The sequence below is a fragment of the Argiope bruennichi genome, chromosome X2, assembly GCF_947563725.1.
Source record: "Argiope bruennichi chromosome X2, qqArgBrue1.1, whole genome shotgun sequence".
Taxonomy (NCBI): Eukaryota; Metazoa; Arthropoda; class Arachnida; order Araneae; family Araneidae; genus Argiope; species Argiope bruennichi.
Window position 1 is genome coordinate 37801232 of NC_079163.1, and position 22781 is coordinate 37824012.

Genomic DNA, 22781 nt, shown 5'->3' on the forward strand with positions numbered 1-22781 from the left:
TAAGAGTTAAATTCAGTTCTAATGTGAGCATGATTTTTTTTTATCCATAATTTTTTAGAATCTGTAAAAAGGCAAATTTAATTTTGCATTTTTGACATAAAAGAATTACCTATTCATTCAGAAAAAAAAAAAAAATGAAAGATAAATTTAAAAATATTTATCCTTAAAGTGTAGATTTTTTTACTATCAGTAATAAAATAATAGAAAATGAAAGTTAAAGCTTAAGTTAAAAACTACATTTTAAAAATGTATTCCTTGATATTTATTTAGTTTTCTTTTAAAATGTACTGATAACATTGGTATAAAAGAGAAATGTGATGATTATGGTCTGTTAAGGGAAAAAAAGTATTCTTAAAAGTTTACTAGTATTATTTTAAAGGTTGTAAATATGTAAAAAAGAATTTCAAAAATAAAGGGGAAAATGTACTTTTATATATTAAATTGCTTCTGAAAATTGAACTCATATAAGGAATTTGTAAGGTATCTTACAAAATTGATGAAATTTCATTTATTTTATATAAATAATTCTTATTGAAAAAAAAATTAGTTTTTTTACTATCAACAGAGGTTTATTGTAAGGTATCAGGTAAGGCTCTTAATGCAAATTTAGGATATATAATTATATGGAATTGGCAGATAGAAATGATTGAGGTCAATAAGTTGTCACTGATGTTACTATATTTTCTTTTTTGGGAATGTTTCTTGGGAATTTTGAAGTATTGGAAAGAAGGCCATGTAAACTTTTTAAAATACCATTTGGATCAGAATCGACTGGATTTGCATTGTGTCTGCTTGATACTTCAAATCTTGTTTGTTTGTTTTTGTGGTAAAAAATTGGTCAAATAAAAACTTAAAAAAAATTGTCTTGAGGAATGAAATAACTTTAATTGTTGCTTGAGATTTTTTAATAACTGAGTATATAGTTTGTGATTTCTTTGTCTTTAGTAATTTTTTGTATAAAGATATATGTAGTGTGGTTTGTTGCTAATCTTTAAAAAAAGTAAGATTTTTCTCACGAAGAAGATACATGTTTAGGTTGCAATTAAAGATTTTTCACTCTTAAAGGGAAAATTTTAAGTTGCTTATGTAATAGAAGTTATTCTTTCTAGATACTATCAGATGGAAATGATAGTAATTATGTCATTGAGTCGTTGTAAAATAATTATCTCTTAAGCATCTACTTTCCCATTTCTTGATTTCCATTAATTAAAATTCTCATATATCTATCACGTAGTTAGAGCCTGATTATACCAAACTGAATTATATCTGAATTTTCTAGGTCCACCAATAATATACTATATTATAATTCTGCAGTGTTACATATTTTGGATAATTTTTAAAAAATTAATATCTAAGGGCACATTTCATATTAATTTTTATGTTGCATTTCAGTACCTCTTAAAAAACACTGATACCTTTTGGAAACTTCATTGCACCAATAAATTTAGATCCCAGGTTCAGCTTAAAAAGGAAGATGAATCTTGGCGGATATTTTACCAAGTAAATATACTTCCAAATATACTTTTTTTTTTGTGATTGTTTATTCATTTGTTGTCTCATAATATCTAATGAAACCAATCAACTACTTTAAAGATTATAAGAATTGAATTTTCAAACTTTTTGCAAAGTTATAAAAATTAACTTATAATTAATTAACTTTAAAGAAGGTATAACTTGTATGTTCATTTTACAATGACTTTTTAAATATAATATTATGTCAATAAAAGTGAAATGCATAAAATAAAAACCCAAACTACTCAATAAAGTTTTTTAAATTTTACTTATAAATGCAATTGAGATTTTAATGAAGATTGCATGAGAATTAAGAAAGCATTTTTTCTTAATTAAATGCTATGGTTTCCGAGCAAAGAAAAAATTATATGTCCAAAGAAAAAGAAAGAAAATTGTATTTATTTTAATTTAAATTGTTATTCACAGTGATTAGTTAAATTTGATTTTTTTAAAATTCTGTTAAATGCCAATTGATTTAGAAATAGTTTATCACATTTGAGATTCTCAATTTAATTAAGAAATAAAGTTACATGCCATATGAGGATTTTGAATTTTATAGTATTTTATACAAACATTTTTTTAATATTTAAAATATATATTGTTAACATCACATTTTTATATGTACATTTACATTCTATCAAGCACTATTAATTAGTTTGTTTCAATTATTAGCACTTTATAATATTATATAAATATATTTTTGCTTTCTTTTACATGAAGTTCCATGTTTGTAGCTGTCTATAGATTGTTATAAGTAAATCGAATTTTGCTTAAAAATACCCAAAAAATAATGAACTGCTTTAGTAAAAATTTCACCCCCCCCCCTTTAAAAAAAAAAAGAAAATTAAATTGAATTTCTTAGTGTGTCTTCTTCTTTAAGATTTTATAAATGAAATATTTATTTGAGAAAAATAATCTGAAGTAGAAAAAATATGAAATTTGATATTAATGACAAATTAAATGGAAACTATTGCATATCATATTTTCAGGAGAATTTGCTGTATGAAATCTGGAATTGCTCATTGAGGCAGGCATCAAATGATTCTTAATTATGGCTATGATGCTTCTCAGAAATTTTCACATTGATATTAAATTTATATGTCAGCGAAGAAGTGGCTTCATATTTTGAAATCTCCTTAACAATTAATTGAATGATAGAATTCCATTAAGAATTATTTTGTGATTCCTTAGTTAAATAAAAATAAAGGTAATATAAGATTATTTGATATTCCAGATTCAGATACTTCACTAAACGCTAGGCTATTCAACATAATTTGGTAGAAGCACAGATGGGGTAACATCTATGCCTGTGCCAAAGTTTAAAATAAGTCAACATTCATTAAATAATTACCACATACATAATATTAAAATTACTCATAAACACCTTTTTATATATATATATATATACACTTTTATTTATATTATTTCTTGTTTGTGATCATTAGTAATAATTAATTGATGAACTTTTGCAGAGATGTTGTACAGTATCTGAAGAAAAATTTAAGAATGTTACTGCCTCTTTAACTGCATCTGCTGCAAAGGCCAAACCTGGTAAGGCTATGCATTTTTACTTTCAAGCATAAATTTCTATAGTTACAGTACACTCCCGAGTATCTGGCTCGTGGCTATGTGGCTTCCGTACTATCCGGACTAATTTTCTTTATAGTAATTAATCGAGGAAGACGAGCCATTGCATTGGCAAACATTGCCAAGGCATTTGAAGCGGGCATCTGCTATAATCTTCCTATGTGTTGTGTGCAAAATACAAGTTGTGGTAGGACAAGAGCAGCGTTCTGCTCATTGTTCATTGTTTCGCCAATGTGTAACGGACCTCAAATGATGCCACTGTTCCTGATTATAACTGCAAAGTACATACAGGATTCGAAAATTGTTCTTGGGGTATGTTTAATGTTTTTTTAAGTATACCACAGTGAAGTGTGCAGAATTCATGTTAAAATGTGAACCGTTTATATCCTTTAACTTACTTTTTCTCTAATAAATTCTTGCAGCTCCGTTTATAAACGTATATAAATTACCAGTACAGAGCCTTCTATTTTAATTCGACACGTTTCCGGCAACTGCTTCTATGTGTGCTGCTTCTATGCGGCTGCGTTCACATTTGGCTTGAGATGAATGGAGGGCTTAGTACTCAATAAGACGTGAAAAAATACGTACTGCAGCAGCGAGTTTTGATATAAAAATTTTGTCTTCTGGTTTTGGCGGGCAAAGAAATGAATTCATAGAACTCCAGCTTATCCAGTTTTTATGTTATCCGGCATGTCCTTCCGTCACATTAGGCCGGATACTGTATATTCAAACTTTTTAATCTGAACTTATTCAAGTCAAATTATTTGTACTGATTTTATATAAAGTTTATATATGAAAATTTTCCAAAGTATTGTAGATTTAATGGGTTTGGAAAATCTGTGCTACTTTTTTCTGTACTAATAATGTTCATTCAATAATATGTTCACCATCATGCGATTTGGTAATGATTTTTCATCTTTTGTGTAGTTCCATTATCCCATTCTCATTAAATGTCTTGTTACTAAAAAAATGATCAAGATGCAGTTTGCAGTCTTTCAACAGGGGTGTTTGTGCTCCGGGGAAACCCCGGAATTCCGGGGATTTTGAACTTCGATCCCCGGAATTTCCGGGGATCGTCGTTCAAAAGGAAGTAGGAATAATAATGAATTATTTATTTTGATCTGGGTAATTTTGTTTGCTTTTAAAGCAGAAAACGCAAGGTCAGTGTGTGTGGTGAAAACTTTTCCTTTCTTTCTCCAAATGCAGTGATAATGCGTGAAAAGGGGGGAAAAACTTCTTTTTTGTTCTTTCCTTATTGCGAGTTATGACTCATTCCCCCGGTTCTCGGACATTCTCTTCTGGATTCTTTTCGGCAAGTAGGCGCGGCAGAAAAAAAAGGGGGAGACTTCGTTCGACCAGATGTGCGATAACGTGACTCTGGGTTCAAAGGTCTTATCTCTACTGGCGTGGCGCCAATAAGTAGAGAAGGGGGATTTTTCGCCGTATTAGCTATTTGTCATTGATCGCTTCGGAACTTTTTTTTCTTCGCTGTGTAAAATTTTCGTTTCATTTATTGATGCACGTGTAAATTTTTCGTTTCGCTTATTGAAATATTTTTTTATTTATGTACGCAAGAGAATGTCATTTAGAAATTTCAGCATATGAAACAGAAATTACCCCTTAAAAATTCATATCTAATTAGTTTTACAGCATTAGATCCAGAGCTAAGAGGTAAAACCAGTACAATATTAGCTTTTGAAAAATTATCATCTTTTATGTCCCATATTTTTAGTGATAATGAAAAGTCAAAAGTAGAAGCTGAAATAAGGTTATACCAGAGTGATATTGATATCACCAAAGAAATGCTCTACACATCTGATGAAAGTGGAAATCAAGTCAAGTGTACAATTGATAAATATTGGTCTAAAGTTTTTAATTTAAAAGATGATTTCACAAATGATTATAAGTATCCTACATTGGCTAAATTGGTCAAAGCCTGCCTTAGCTGCTTCCATGGCCCATTAGTGGAAAGTGCATTCAACTTAATGGATACACTTGTCACTGACTATAGAACCTCTCTTAAGATTGATTCCCTAGATGCAGTGCAGACTATTAAATATGATTTAATGGCTTCTAAAGAAACCTCATGTGAAAAATATGGCTCAAAAAATCCAATGACTGATCCAATTCACAAAGATCTCTTACTGAATATGAACAGAAGTTGGAAAACATATCAAGAGGACTTAAAAACATGTATTTCAGATGAGTCACCTATAAAAGTCTCTGAAAAACCTTCTACATTAGCAGAAAAGCAAACTGCTTCTACCTCTGCATGTGCAGTTCTCGAGGAAATTTCTTCAACTGTAAATGAGGAAAATAAAAGTCAACCTTCCTGCAATTATGAAGTTCACCACAAAAGAAAGACAAGCCCACAAACATCAGAAAATAAAAAAAAAAAGCAGCAGAAATTAGATAATTTTTTTTAAAAGAATTAATTCAGGTAATTTAAAATATTTGCATAAAATATAGTAGTTTTTGAAAATTTATGGTTATTAATTTTTCAAAAAAAGTAATTCATTGAACTTTTATAATTAGGTCATTCAATACTTCATAATTGTAATTTTTCATTTCTCCCCCCCCCCCCCTTCTCGAAACTCCAAAATGCCGGTAGTAAGTCCGAAAAAGTTTCAGGGGATTTTTTGGGGTCCCACAAACACCCCTGCTTTCAAAGAATCAAAATTTTTTGTTTACTTACCACTGTAACTCTGTAAATGTGTCTTTTTAGTAGCTTGAAAATCTTCCTTGCCTTTGCAATTGTAAGAATTTTTTAAATTTTAAAAGGTGTAAAGTTCATTTTTGTGTGGTAATATTTTCAGTAATTATTACAAAAAAATGCCAAAATGAAATTTAATTTTTAATTAATTAAAATTTCAAAAAAAAAATCTTTTCAAACTGCACATTTTAACCTTCTAAGTATATATGTACAAATGTATAGTGGTGGCCAAAAGTGTGGACATTTTTTGAAAGTTTCATGTTTTTCAACTTTTCGTGCTTGTAGAATATATTAATTTTCACTTAAATACAAATGTTTATATATCAAATTGAAGGTAATTTAATGTAAAATTTAATAACAAAACAGTATTACAATATCTGTATTACAAAGAAAAGTTACGCTCATTTTAGTAAGATCTATCTTAGATTTGCATTTTTTTAAAGTGATACTTACACAATCAATACTTAGTAGGATAACCCTTATTTTTTAAGACAGCTTCACAGCGTCTTTTCATCGAGTCAACGAGTGTTTGGAGTTCATCTTTCGTAATCACATGGTGTCAAGAATCAATTATAGATTCAATAAGTTGTCTTTTATTGGAGGGACGTTTTTTTCGTACAAGAATTTTCAAACGTTGCCGCAAATTTTCAATTGGATTGAGATTAGGACTGTTTCCTGGCCATGGTAATACATCTATGCCTTTATTTTGAAACCATGCTTTGCATACTTTTGCTGTGTGGCATGGAGCTGAATTCTGCTGAAAAATAAATGGTGATTTGTTGGGGAAGAAATCCCTGATGGAAAGTATCAATTTTGGTTCCAGGACAGTTTCGATGTATTTTTTGGCATTCAGGATGCCATCAATCACTTGAATTCGGCCCACACTATCTGCAGAAATACATGCCCAAATCATGGCATTTGTTGTAGTTTTTATAGTTGCTTCAATGCAATCAGGATGAAGTCCTTCACCTACTCTACGTCTCGCATATTTTCTACCATCACTACCAAAGAGCGATATTTTAGTCTCATCGCTCCAGATTACTTGCTTTCATTGATTTTCTGACCATTTAATGTGTTCTTTTTACTTAACTCGTTTTTCGCGTTGCTTTTGATTTAAATATGGTTTTTTCCTTGGAATTCTAGCTTGTAGTCTAAATCCTGATAACCTTCTTCTTATTGTTCTTGAACTTACTGCAATACCCGCTGCATTCATGTAACATCTAATGGCATCTGATGAAATTTTTCTATCTTGAAGGCATAGCCGTTTAATTTTTCTATCGGCAGTAGCACTTGTGCACTTTTTTCGGCCTGATTTGGCCTTATTTTCCACTGATTTCGTTTTTTCATAACGTAAACAGAACTTTCGTACTCCAGAACAAGTCACTGAACCACCAACTTGTCTTGCAATTTCAGCATAAGAGAGGACAATTTCTCTCAATATGACAATTCGGCTTCTTTTTGTAGATGTCCAATCAGTTCTTCTTGTTGGTGACATTGTTTAAAATTAGTTTAATTAGAAAAAAAGACTTAAAATATTTAAAAACAGCAATACTCTATTTAATTGTACTTGTATGCATCATTCCGCAAAATATTTCCACAACAATAACTATTTTACGTACCAAATAACCTGAACTATAGTTACAGACATTTGATGGGGTCCTCAGAACAGTGTTTGTGATTGGCTAGTACGCTTTTATTGCAAAACACGTCATTATTCAAAACGATTTGTGTTTGTTTGTTCTACAAAAATGAGCGTAATTTTTTTGTAATACAGATATTATAATACTGTTTTTGTTATTAAATTCTACAATAAATTACCTTCAATTTGATATATAAACATTTGTATTTAAGTGAAAATTAATATATTCTACAAGCACGCAAAGTTGAAAAACATGAAACTTTCAAAAAATGTCCACACTTTTGGCCACCACTGTATGTTCCAAATTTGGTAGCTGAAGGTCAAGCAATCTGACCTGTAAAGTGCTGACACATACACGCACATCACACATTCATCTTTATTAGTAGTAAAGTAATAAAGAGCATTAGTTGAGAGTTAGTAGAGTATTGCTGTAGTAAAACAGGGTGCGTAGCGTCATGAAAAGTGCTTAAATTTGAAAACAATTTTTAAACACCTCAAAAGTGCTTAATTTTGGCAAAAAAAAAAAAAAAAAAAAAGTGCTTAAAATTGCTTAATTTTCTTGAGAGGTGTAAAGTCAGTTTTTTGTTTCCTTACACTTTGAGTACGATAATTCGAAAGTATAGTCATAAAGGCGTGTTTATCGGAGGTATCAAGAATGAAAACCAAGAAAGGGAAGAATTTGTACAGAAATCCAGGGTGAAAAGTTCCGGCGGTTCCAACACTTAAGATAATGCTTAATGAACCTTATTTTTTTTTCTCTGCTCTCTTTTTCTTTAACAATGTGTATAGCTATTTGTTATGCCATGTAAGTGGAAGCTTAACCTCTTAGATATTGTTAAAGAAGAATATGCAGATTGATCAATGGAAAATAAGAAGACAGCAGGATAAATTTGGTGCATCAGAGAGATAAATCGAACATGGTAGAAGTTGCGGTAAAGACACAGTGAAACCTCTTTAGTATGTTACACAATCGGTCCACTTTTTCATTGATATGTCTTTTTGGAGAAATCTCTTAATTAATTGCGTGTGCAACTATGTTAGTCGATCCCATAAAATCTAGTATAAGATTTTAACTTAAAGCCATAAGTTTTCAATAGTCGTAATTTCTTTCACGGTGTATTTTATAAATGTACAAAACCATTTGAAAATTATTTGTTGGACAAATCTGACCAAATTTTGATTTATATTAAGGGAGAAAAAATTACTTGTTCTGGTACTTAACATATTTAAAGAAATAAATAATAATAATAATAATTAAAAAAACACGTTTTTCAAAACCTTTGTTCTTCAGGGTTTAGATTCTATCATTTTATAATGATTTGCCCATTTTTCCTTTTTATAACTTTTGTAGAATTTTTTCCCCAGTGAAATCTCTCTTTACGCATAAAGGTATGTTCTGATTGATAGAGCTATGCGCAAGATAAACTATTGAAGTTAAGAGCCTGATATTAGAAAAATTACTTGAGTATTGGAGGTCTACTAAGAACGGATATTTCAAAATTTTAGAAGTTTAATTTAAAAAGAAAAATGTTACTGTTTTGTCCCCGTATTTATCCAATTATCAGCGTAGAAAAATTGCTTTGTTTGAATGAATGCATTTTTTCCCCTTTAATTTTAGTAATTTTGAAAAATAGTTTTGGGAATAATTTGTAGTAATGATTTTTATTGTAATGAAATTCAAAACAATGTCAGTGCTTCTTCGAATTGTCGAGTCACGTTATTTTGCCGCTGTTAATTTCGCGATAAAAGGAAGAAAAAAAAAAATCTCTGTTTTAATTTAAATTTAATAGTTTTTAAAGCGTTCATTGAATAAAAGTCTTCCTTTGACGAGTTTTGTTAAATTTTGAAGGAATGCGATGTATTGCTTCGAGCTTTCAAAAAATACTTTTAAAAAATTCAATTAGCATTTTTTATTTAAATTCTATTTGTAACTACAAAAGTTGCTCTTTTTTACTTTCTTGTATACGTATATTTGGAGAAATATATATACAGTACACTCCCGATTATCCGCGGAATTGGGTGGCGCGGCCGCCGCGGATAACAAAAATCGCGGATAATCCGAAAAAAGCTAAAAACGGGTATAGCAAAAGAGAAAACAGTCATTCCAACTTTGAAAAATCGTTTTATGTACAATAAAACGTAAAATAAACAGCAGGAAATGTTTAACTAACGCCTAATATTTTAGTATATCACTCAAAACTAACCTAAAATGCATTTTGTTAATGAAAACAGAAAAGTGCTTTGTATTTATGTAATTACAAAAGCATAACTGTAAAACTACACCTTTTTGAAGAAATCGGTCATTTGTGTTTGCTTCTTGCTTTGGAAGCATTTTCTACTTTGCTTGAAAGCAAAAAAAAAAAAAAAAACTTGGCGCGGATAACCCGCCCGCGGATAATCGGGAGTCTACTGTAAAGAAATATTGTAGTATAGTAGTATATTGTATATATAGAGAAATATAGTAGTCGTTGAAAAAATCGAACTCGAAATTTTTACAAATTTATATGTTTTACACCTGCTTGAGTTCGAAAAACACATTTTTGGAAAACGTGGGTCCGTTTGTCTGTCTGTGACAAAAATAACAACAAAAAAAAACACTTTGAGCTAGACGGTTGAAATTTGGTGTACAGTCTTTACACCATTTTGCTGATTTTTATCAACTTTTGAGTAAAATCTATTCAGATGAAATCCTGCTGTTCGAATATAAGTTAAAACGATAATTACAAAATGAAGAGACCAAGATAGATACAATTCGGTACACAGATTTAACATCTATAGCTTAGACACTAATCAAATTCTGAGCCAAATCGAACTACGAGTTGACTATTTATCGGTCTGTACAATCAGAAACCTGTAAATACGATTATTCTAAAATGCAATGATTTAAAGGTACCAAATTTCGTATGGTTTTTTTTATGACTACAAGTACGGATTTGTATCAAATCTTTGTTTCAATCAGTTGAGGAAACTGTATCTAAAACACGAATTTGATTTTTGAATTCAGGAATTAATCGCCAAATGACTCGCTAATGATGACACGATAGACTCAGTAAAAATGCTAAATTCACATCAAAAGTGATTATTTCATGACTATTATACGTTAGTGCCATGTTAGGTGTTCTTTGGCATGACAAATTTATTAGAGTATGCCAGAAAGTTTTGGGCAGACGCTCCCCCCTGTTGACTTCACGAATTTGTTTCCTTTATTTATGGAAACTGGAAGCTGCTAAAGTATTTTTATTTTTTTCGCAAAATATATAATCCTATTTTCTTGTAATTTTTTTTTAAAGTTAAAGTAAAAATTTTTTATATAAGTCGAAAAGCAAGTTTTTATTAAATTGTCAGAATATTAAACCTTGTAAAAATACCTTTACTAAGCTTTGGAGGAAAAAAGGGAAGACAATTTTTTTGTAGTCTGAGCACTTCTGAATGTTACAATTCTTGTCTATTAAAAAATATCTTTCAAAAGTCATTTAGAAGATGCATTGTTCTATCATCAATTTCATGGCAGTTTTACCAGGCTTTTGATGGTAACCATTCCGGAATGCTTTATTCATTAATTTTAAAGACTGCAAATAAAATTATAAAATATAGTGAATTAGAGTAGTAGGAAATTTAAGCTTTCCATCCCGGCTTTATCGAATCTTATTGGTTATTGTATATATAAAAAATCAAATACAAACTTTTTGGTAAAGCTATTCTTCTACATCAAATCAACATTTTCAGAAATGAAGTATCCATCTAAATAAACTCTTAATTTTAAGAAATACTGAAAAAGATAACAGATCTTTATTGTTAATTTTATAAAAGTTGATTTAAATTTTTGGTATTTTTAATTTTTACTGTTCTTTATCATTTTTGTCAAAATCAAAAAGACATAATTTGTGTTACTATAGAAGACAATTTGCAAATATTATGAAAATACAGATATAAATATTAAAATTTAAAGAATACACATTTAATATTAATTATTTTGTTATTGAATGGGGGAGTTAAATTATGTACTATTTCTAATATTTTTGCTCATGGAATATATTTGGATGAGGAATTTACTTTATTAACAGTGCTATAAGAACTGTTTATTAAATGCATTATAATAGCAAATTCTTAAATTGCAAAATGACAGTGTTTATAAAGTTAGGATTTAGTGATTTAAAAGTAGACATTAATGAAAAGGAATTTAAAATAAAAATTTCTTTTACTCACTTCCTAAAGTAACAATATTTTTTCTTACTGTAGTTGAGACAAGAGCCATGTTCACATTCAAGGGCAGTAACAATGTTTTCCCCTGTGTTCAGGGAAAAATTGTTCAGTTGAACCGGAAAAAGTATTACTATACAATATACCGGGTGTCCCATAAATTTGTAAATACTTTAAAAATTCATAAAAATTGAAGGAATGAGTGTATTTTAATGTGGTTTGCGAAACTGTTATTCTCATGAAGGGGGATTTTTTTTTTCATACAAAAGAGAAAAAAATAGTTCAAAAATTTGTCGATAGAGGGTGTTAAACACAAGCAAAACATACAATTCTACGTGAAAAATACTTTTATTTGCATGCAAGCAATTGTTTACATGCGTATCACACCAGTACTACAGTACTTGTTCTATGTGTCCGCCATCACCACAAATAACAGTTTGGAAGCGGGAGACAACACTGGTAACTGCATCATATAGCATATCCGGATGAATGCATGAGATTTCGTGGCGAATGGCTTCCTTTAGCTGCACTAACGAAGTTGGCCTATGGCGGTACACCCGAGACTTAAGGCAACCCCATAGCCAAAAATCAAGGGGTGTTAAATCTGGTGAGAGTGGGGGCCATTCATGTTTAAAGTGACGGCTGATTATCCGTTCTTCAGTAAAAGTTCTTCTCAAAAATGCCTTCACTTCGGTGTCGATGTGAGGAGGTGCCCCGTCTTGCATGAATGTCACTGTGTCAAGGACATCGTGTTCCAATAAGGACTACAGTTTGGCGCAGCATAGCCAACATCATGGCTCTTGTGTCAATAAAATCCAAATCAAATAAGGACGGTATCACTTCCTTCTGTAACATTTCCAAGTAATTTGTTCCATTAACTGAACATGTCTTCCATCCTGCTTGTTTACAGGGCTACAAGAAAAAAGGGCCTACAATAATGGATGCAGTGAAACCACACCAAACAGGTAACCCGTGGTGAATGCAGGGGCTTCTCAGTGTAAGCATGTGGATTCTCATGTGCCCATATTCTACAGTTATGGGTATTAACTGCTCCATGCAAAGCAAAATGAGCCTCATCTGTCCACAATATTTTCAGCAGCCATCGCGGATCATCTTCAATTTTTGCCAAAGCCCAATTTGAGAATTCCAATCTCTTAGCTGTATCATTTGGTAAGAGCTGATGTAGCGATTGCAATTTGTATGGGTACGATTGCAATAACCATGAAGGATACGGTACACCGAGGTCTTTGGTATACCAGTTATTCGTGCCACTTCTCGTGTGCTACTGACTGCACTTGTAGACTGTTCCCTTAGCGTGTCTATTTGCGAAGAGACATCGGGGGTACGGACTGTTGTTAAACGAGGTGAACCACTGCGTGGCCGATGACACAAACTTCCAGCTTCTTCGAAACGGCGTACTAGGGAAACAAGTCCAGCAGGAGTGATCGGACCTGAACCTTTCTTCAATCTTTTCTGGGTTCTAAACTTTCGTAAGGCTTCAGCCGCCGATTCGTTGCTGACATAAAACAACTTTACCAATAGTGCTTTATCCACCAGTTGTCAACATCTTAATACAAACCTTATGCAAACCTTTAGAAATGATATGTCAATCGCTCACTCTGCCTTTCATAAGACTTTAATTTGCATATTTCCACTGATTTGCTTGTGTGCAGCGCCCTCTATTGACAAATTTTTGAATTTTTTTTTTTTTTTTTTTTTTTCTGTATCAAAAAAAAAAATCTCCCTTCATGAGAATAATAGTTTCGCAAGCCGCATTCAAATATACCCAGTCCTTCAATTTTTATGTATTTTTAAAGTATTTACAAATTTATGGGACACCCGGTATATATATATATATATATATATATATTTCGAAATGAATGCATTTTGGTTAAATTGTTTTATAGGTATAATTGCGCCTGCATTTTCCCTGGAGCTATCCATATACAAGACAGAACTTATTACAGAACTAGGTAATTTTTTTAAAATTTTATATTTTAATCAACTATTTTTCTCACTTAAAAGCATTACATTTCTAACTTAGGCGGTGTAAATAAATCTTTGTTGTTGACTTTTTACAGCCCATGTAAAATCCCTTTCTGTTAGAAAATCTGTCTATGTTAGCAGTATGATAAAAATCCTATATGGGTTTAATCTTAATTGTGTGTTGACCAAACAATAAAAAATATATACAGTGGCACAAAAAATTGAGAGTACACCTTACTTTTATTTGATAAATCCGACTTTCAATATAAATAATATAATTACCGAGTAGGGCAAACATGTTTTTATTTTTATGCATAGTAAATGGTTTAATTTAGAGTAAAAATAAAAAAAATCAACAAAAAATTTCTAAATTTAAAAATTTCAGAAGCATTTTAAATAAACATACACAGATTTTTACCTCAAAAAATTGAGAATAAACCAATGAAATTTTTGCAATACCTCGCATAGAAACAAAGTGTCACTGTTAAGTTGCATGTCTTTTGGCTCCTATAATGGCCTCTAAATGTCATGGTACCGATTCGACCAATTTTTGGCGGTATCTGAAGATATTTTATCCTATTCTTTTTGCAACACTTCTTTTAAAAAGGTTTTGTTTCTAATTTTGTGTTTTCGGACCACTTTTTCGAGTACGGCCCACGAATATTTTATGGCATTGATGCTGGGGTACTGTGGTATTGTGTATAACTGCTGTTTACAATGAAAAAGGCACCACATTTTGTCGTTACGAGCATTCTGTTTGGGGTCGTTGTCCTACTGGGAAATGAAATTTTTATCTAAACCCAAATTTTTAGCACTTTCCTTTAGATTGTTGCTAAGTATATCCAAGTAAACCATATGGTTTATAATGCCATCTATAAGAATTAAATTTCCTACCCTGGATGAAGCCATGCAACCTGACATGATGACTTAGTCACCACCATATTTACCTGTAGGACGTAAATTTTTTGGATCCAGAGCAAAATTTGGCTTTCTCTATGCAGTACGATGGCTGTCACTGCCAGGAATGTTGAGTTTTCTTTCATTACTAAATACAACTTTCTTTCAAAAGCTACTCGTCTTTAGTTGATGAGTTTTTGCAAACTTTATCTGGATTTGTAAGTCGATGAACGGTTTCTCTCTAACAATGCGACTTTTATATCCAGCTTGTCTAATGGCATTTCGCGCAGTTTCAGCACTTACACTTTTGTCTATGATTTGAGAAGTTTCTGCAGCAAGCTGGAAGAACCATATGATCGCGGCAATATAAAGAAAAGTGCTAAAAAATTGGGTTTAGATGGAAATTCCATTTTCCAGCAGGACAACAACCCCAAAGAAAGAGAATGCACGTAACGTCAAAATATAGTGTCTTTTTCATTGTAAACAGCAGTTACATACCACTACCACAGTACCCCGACCTCAATGCCATAAAATATTCATGGGCCATATTGGTAAAAGTGGTTCAAAAACACAAAATTAGAAACAAAACATTTAAAACAAGTGTTGCCAGAAGAATGGGATAAAATATCTTCAGATACCGCCAAAAATTGGTCGAATCTGTACCATGACGCTTAGGGGCCATTATAGGAGCCAAAAGACATGCAACTTAACAGTGACACTTAGTTTCTATGCGAGATATTGGAAAAATTTCATTGGTGTACTCTCAATTTTTTGAGGCAAAAATCTGAGTATGTTTATTTAAAATGCTTCTGAAATTTTTAAATTTAGAAGTTTTTCGTTGATTTTTCTTTATTTTTACTCTAAAATAAACAATTTGTTATGGGTAAAAAGAAAAACATGTTTGCTCTTCTCGGTAATGTGTTATTTATATTGAAAGTCGGATTTATCAAGTAAAAGTAAGATGTACTCTCAATTGTTTGAGCCACTGTAGATGAAATTTTATCCTGTACAGGAATATTTGAAAAATATTTAATTTCTTGTATTGGATATCATTATTGACTTATAACCATAAACCACAAAACTCTCACATATTTATTTGTGAAATATTCGGCTTGTGATTTTTTTTTTATATAGGATATCCCCCCCCCTTTATTAATTGTCTTCACTAATGAAAAAAAAAGTAAGTTTTCTGCTGCAAGGGAAGAAGACGTATTTTGGTTGCTATTCCTTCTGAGTCATTGTGGTCAGCTGCCTTGCGTTTGGTGACTTTCATTTGAAATGTAAGATTCCTGTGATTAATAATAAGATGCGTAACATCATGAAAAGTGCTTAAATTTGAAAACCGCTTTTAATCACCTTAAAAGTGTTTAATCTTATAAAAAGAGCATGATTTTGTCGTGGAGGGCATAGAAAGCGTTTTGAGAGATGCTACAAGTGCATTTAATTTTTTTAAGTATTAAAGAAAAATATGTTGGTCGGTTGATGTGTGGGAAATAAGAATGCAGCAGGATAAATTTGTTGCTCCAAAGAGATACATCGAATTTTGGAGAAGCTGATTTAAATACACGGTGAAGCCTCTATAGACCATTACACATTCAATCATTGTTTTTGTTAGTGCGTCCTTTTGGAGCAATTTCCCCGACAACTTATTTAAGGGATTTTACTGTACTATATTGAAATGTTATTCATTACCATTTGTAATTACGTTACCCAATTGTGTAAATCTGATATGATGAAATTTTAACTTGAAGCCATGTTTTCAATTATTGTGATTACTTTCACTATTTTTTGAAAATTTTTACTTGTTGAATAATCTCGTCTAATTTTAATTTTTATATATAAAAAAAATCCTTCCAGATTTTGAAATTGAAATTTTTAAAGAAATAAAATGTTTCAAGATTTTTATTCTTTAGAGTTTAGATTTATAATTTTGTAATTCAGTTTTTGGCTTTTCTCATTTTGTAACCTTAACAGATTTTTTTCCTCATTGAAATCTCTCTCTATATATACAAGTTTATCCTGGTTAACAGAGCAACATTTAGCACAAACCATTCAAATTATGAACGTTAAATTTGGCAGAAAGTTACCTAAGGGTATTGGAGGCCTAATAAGAACAGATTTCTCAAAAATTTTATTACAAGTTTAAATCAAAAATAAAACTAATATTTTAACACGTTTCTGCCATAACATTACAAATTATTATATCACAAACATTATGTTTACTCTGTTTTGAAAGTTTTAAAGGATGATTACAATAGAAATTACGCTAATTTTGTTTGAAAAAATGCATTTTTTTAAAAATTTTAGTAATTTTTGGGAAATTAGTTTTGGACACAATTTTTAATGATATTTTTTATTGTAATGAAATTTAAAACAATGTTATCGTTTCATCAGATTGTTAATGCATGTTAATCGCGTTAACATTGTTAAAAAAATGTTTCCTTTGCTTTAATTTAAAATTCAAACTTTAATTACCTTCATTTTTCGGATAGATTGAAATGAGTTTGAATATCCATGTGTTGAGTGGGTTGTTAAATGTTATGATAAAGAGATATTATTTTGCACTTGTTTAAAAAAACTATTTCTAAAAATTGTATTAACTGTCTTTTTTCATTTTATTAACTGCATGACTGGCGTCTTTCGAATTCATGAATTTGTTTCCGTGATTTTTGAAAACCAGGAATGTCGAAATTATTTTTATTTCATTGATAAAATAATGTAATACATTTTTCTGTAATTTTTTAAAAGTTGTTAAAGTTTAAAAGTTTAAAAGTGTAAGGAAATTGTACTTGCTACTCTCTCAAGTAAACATGACTCGTTTCTGCAAACTGGACCTACCCATACAGTTTGTAAATGACCTTTTGGGGCACATTGTATTATTATATACTATTTAATTTATTGATCATAAATATGTACATTAGCAATCACAGTCATGTGTCAAAGAATAACTCAATATTGGGAGATTGCATAGGAGAAAACTCATCCTAGTTATTTCGGATTTTATTTATTGATGCATATATGAAAATCAAATAGAAAAGTTTTGGTCATCATGTACTCCTACATAAAAAGAGACATTTTCAGAAATGATGGATCCATTTAATTGAATAATAATTTGTTAATTTTAAGAAATGTTGAAAAGGATCATAGATTTTTATTGTTAATTTTATGCGAATTTAATTAATTTTTTGGTATGAATTTTTTCCCTCCGTTTTTATAGGCATTGAACAGGATCGCCAGCTAGCTGGGAGACTGGTATAACCGGGAATCGGCAGGGAATTTCAGGAATTCTGGAAAAATCAGTTAAAAGTCAGAGAACTTCGTTGTTATAAAACTGAATTTTTTTTTATAAGTAGAATGAAACATCGTTGGCAACTAATGAAAATGAAACTTTTACTGATAGTCAAAAACAGACTGTAAAAGAGAAATATTAACCACCATCTATTGCATATATGTATGAATATAAAATATTTTCACCGAAATGTGTTTTTTTTTTTTCTCCTAATGACAATATAATTAGCGAAAATGGGTTTGCGTACTACAGGAAAAGGCAGCCTAACTAAATCCAACTCCTGTTACTGTTATGATTTTAAGCCTTAATGAGTCTCATATTAAAAATGATATATATGGAACTATCGCACCCTCCCCCCGTCAAATCGATCATACCACGTATTACGAGAGCGAAAGTTTGAATTTTGGGTATTAATATTCAAAACTCGTTGTAAAATATTGACCCATTATTATAAATCGAAAACAATTTATTTTAATTAAATAAATATTTCAGAATAATTATTTTTTCCCTCTTCTCGGAAATCTTTTTGTTGAATTATGGAGTATCGGACGTTATTGCTATTATTTCCGTGAAACATATTTGTTGTTTATTTTTAAACATTATGAATGCGGATTGTTAATTTCTTCATATGAATGGATGTTATGGAAGCCATGAAATGGGTGTTATTGTTAAAGTTTTCTTTTAACATTTTTTTAAAATTTTGTGTTCGTTTAAAATTCTTCATACATTCAACAATATATTCTATGATTTTAAGATGATATTAAACATGAAAATTTAATTTCTTTTATACATTATAGTTGCGCATGCCCTTTGTAATTTTTTTTAAAAATAGAAGGGCAGCATTTTTCCTATAGCATTTTTCTTTTTCGTCAGCAGCTTCACAATCTGATGAAAATTGTCGAAAAATGATGCTTGATGTCCTTGAAACCTGTACGATGTTCAGTGAAATATTTTAACATGATATGACTAGAAAAAAAAATGGCACTTTAAAGGGTTAATTAAATAAGTATTTTACAATAATTATTTTCCCCCCTCTTTTTGTTGAATTATGAAGTATCAGACGTTATTCCTATTATTTCCTTAAAACATGTTTATTTTTAAACATTATGAATATGGATTATTATATTCTTCATATGAATGCATATTCTGGAAGACATGAAATGGACGTTATTCTAATATTTTTTTAAACATTTCTGATTTTATGTTTGGTTAAAATACTTAAATTTAACAAAATGTTTTATAATTTAAAGATAATATTAAACACGAGAAATTAATTTGTTTGACGCCATTATAGGTACACATCCTCTAGTAATTTTTTCAAAAAAAAAAAAAAAAAATTTAAACAGAAAGAAGGGTGTGTTTATGAAATTGTTTCCCACATAAATTTACAAATTCATTAATGATATCTTTTTTGGAATCTATATTTACTGAAACATTTTTCTTTTTATGCCATGAAGAAAAAATTGTATAAAGACCTATTTTTCACTTTTTTTTCCCCTCCACTTTTTTTTAAAAAAATTAAATTTGGTGAGCTAAAAGCCAATGCAATTTTGTTTTAATTGAAGAATTTTTCTTATTTTGATGTACAGATTTCGTTTTGTATTTTGAAGTGATTTTTTTTTTTTTTTTTTTTCTGTTAGTAAAATTATTGTTCAATTCTGATTGGCATGTTGGTAAACATTATAGATGAGGGAGATCCCACTAGAAGGAAACAAATCATTTCATTCTTAAGCACTTTGCCTATGTGCATATATTTTTGTACTGCATTTTTTGTGAGTAAATTTAATAAACAGTTTTGAGATATTACTGGTTGGCTAAAAGTCGATCTGTATGGACATGCATCTTTTAATGTTGTTTAATATATTTGCAGAAAAAAGGGAAGGGTTTTACAAAATTGAAGCTTATCTGAAATTCAATAAGTGAAAATGATATTTTTCCCTAAGAATTAAAATTTATTTTGCATTGATTTATGTTAAAAGAGTAAGACAATTTTTTTAATAAGGTTAAGAACATATTGTGCAATAATTAAAGCAAATAAAAGAAAGTGACATCATTCTGAAGATATTAGAAACATCTGAAAAGCGCCAGAGAAAGGTTTTTAAAAAATCTGAAAATGTCAGGGAAATTCAAACATCAGAAATGCTGGTCGCCCTGTTCAGTGCTGTAGGGACAAAAGACACTTTTATATTTCAAGTGCAAGGAATATATATAATCAAGGAGTAAGCATTTCCCTTTAGAGTACATTATGCTATTATTGATGAAAAGTGGGCATCAACTTTTGTAATGAGTTGATATAAAAATTTGAAAGATAAAATAAATTCCGTGTGTTCATGTACGCCTTTTAATGAATTAATTCTATCATTTTTAAGTTTGTTACCGATGTCACGTTTTCTAGTCAATTTGCAAGTCTGTCGGATGATAAGAATGTGAAAATTTGAGACATAGAAACAGTATATAACGTTTATTCGTTGCATTACTACACATGCTTGTGTGCTACAAGGTGAAATCTTTGATTTCTTAATTTATTTATACTTATAAAATGTAATGTTTGTCTGCTTGCGGGTTTATTGTACTAAGTAGACAAATATATTGCACTTGTAGAATGGACCAGGTATATTGCACCATGAATGATCGGAAAATGTGACACTTTATTCACCTATTGCCTTGTGGAATTCTTGCCTAGCTTTAAAAATGCATGCACTTGTAAAATGCATTTTAAATTATTATATTCATTAATACCCAACTCACTTCACCATCGTTCCGAACCGTTAACGACTTTTGCCGACGAAATTCTCAACTTCGTGCCGAAGGGGGTGGGGGCAAGCGGCAATTATGGTAATTATTTACAATGGAATGGAATGGTATGGAATTATGGTAATTATTTACAAACAAAATTTAAATTAATAAATAATTATGGTAATTATTAAAGAACAAAATAAGCTCTTATGGTATCTTTCTCTATTATGTTTTCATGTAACCCTTTTAGAAGAACATTTTCATATTTCTGATAAGGATTAAATTTAAATTAATGCAAAAACTTTTTTTCTGGAACTATTTAAAAATTGATACACTTTAAATTTGCGTCAGTCGATTTTTCATCATTACTTACTTAAGAAAATCAAGCCTAAATTGTTACCGCAACAACATTTCAAAAAATTTATTTAAACCATACACTAAACAAACACTTACTCATCATAAAAATTGTTTTTATCATAATGGTGTTTTATTATTCATGGTTTATTTAAATATTTTTTGTAACTTGGTTCGAATAGGTTTGTCAGGAGTTAATCTTTAAGTATCAAATTTTTGATAGATATTAGCTTATGTTATTTTTAAACGCCTTGCACCATTCTGATGGCTGTGTTATGCATTTTCTTAATTTTCTATCTATATCTTTATATCTTATTACAAAATAGAGCAGCAGTGTGTAACTATGGACATACTTTTAATATTTTTCACAATTACCTCATTTTGAAGTTTACTATTGTAAATACTATAAAATTTCAATTTATTAATAAAAAAAAACATACCTTATACCGAAGTCTACTCAACGTGAAAAATTAGCCGAATCTTCATATCTTCATCGACAGATATAAAAGGAAAAAAATGTAGGTTGAAATATTTGTAGCGACGATGAAAATGACTTCACTTCAGCAAAGAAATTATTTCCAGAAAAATTTTTTCCTTTTAAAAATTTATTAAAAATATAAAAAAAATTACGCGGTAAAAAATTAATATCGTTGGAAAGATGGTTTCTTCATTTTCAAAATGATGTAAAAATCATTTTGTGCTAAAATATTTTCGAAATTTATCTCGGAATAACGCCAAAATTTCGACTGATTTTTAATGAATTATTTAACATGATACTTATTGAAACTCTAAGTAATTCTAATTCTATTTTTTTGTTTATTTCTTTGGCTATGATATAATTACATTTTCTTATTCCTCCTTTAAACTGCACAGATAGTAAGCGTAATCGTTCTTTTTTAACTTTCCACAATAGAAGAATATTCGCAATAAAGTGTTTGATGGAACGATGAAAATTTGATTGATCATTGCAACAACGAAATCTATTTTTGAAAATTATGTAAAAAATATTTATTTTGATTGCTATCTATTTGATTATTTATAAAGTTTATTCTTTTGTTTCAGACACAATGCATCAGAACTTTCACATAGCACTGTCATTATATTTGTTGTATAATTTTTAGATGATATTTAATATTATCTGGTTCGGAATGTCTTCTACATTTAACTTGCACCATTCTAAACTAAATAATTTGCTAAATGTGTATTATTTTAGTGCCCCCCCCCTTAATCCTTCATTTTCTTATTTCTCTAGGAAGTCGGTGATATCCTTTGATAATTTTCAAGAAAATTCATTCAGTGTGTGTCCATTTAGTGAATATTGGAAACCAACCAAAAGCTGTCCTGGTAATAAAAAAAATAAAAACATTTGAAGAAAAATAAATTAGTGAGTGATTTGCCATGAGAAAGAAATGGAGACAATCAGACAAAACAGTGAGTGCATTTCTAATTTTCTTTATTGACATTTGATGAAATTTCTGATGATTTTGAATACCCTTATAAAGTTAAAATGTTTACATGAATTTTACATTTTTCTTGCAAAATCTTATCTAAACTTAATTGATGTAAATAAATAAATTCCTGTTTCAAAAAATATCACTCCCAGCTTAAAATTACAAACTACTAAAATGCTAAATTTGGGTGGAATAGAATAAATTTCTTAAACTTTTGTTTAAGAAGTGAATATTTTGCTAAAGACTTGAAATCCAACTCTCTTATTATTATTGATTCTGATTAGCAATTTTAATTGATTTATTAAAGAGTTTGATAAATTCAATGCTGCATATTAGAAATATATGTTATGAAAATACATACATTTCATCTAGTTATGTGTGTAAATGCAAGAGAATTGATTATTAAAGAAAATTATA

General features: G+C 29.9%; 1 protein-coding gene across 6 annotated transcripts in view; it reads left to right on the forward strand.

Annotated features, from left to right (window-relative positions):
* Window positions 1–22781, forward strand: part of LOC129960168 (elongin-A3-like) — a 42657-nt gene that overhangs the window by 16335 nt on the left and 3541 nt on the right. For 3 of the 6 annotated variants that reach the window (XM_056073367.1, XM_056073365.1, XM_056073366.1), the window contains exons 5-8: window positions 1393–1500; window positions 2985–3063; window positions 3179–3411; window positions 22166–22344. In XM_056073367.1, the coding sequence (XP_055929342.1) occupies window positions 1393–1500; window positions 2985–3063; window positions 3179–3411; window positions 22166–22186 (441 nt within the window). In that variant the 3' untranslated portion in view covers window positions 22187–22344. Of the gene's footprint in view, window positions 1–1392; window positions 1501–2984; window positions 3064–3178; window positions 3412–13558; window positions 13625–17751; window positions 17841–22165; window positions 22345–22781 lie in introns of all 6 variants that reach the window. The other 3 variants (XM_056073368.1, XM_056073369.1, XM_056073370.1) reach the window with 3 other exon arrangements.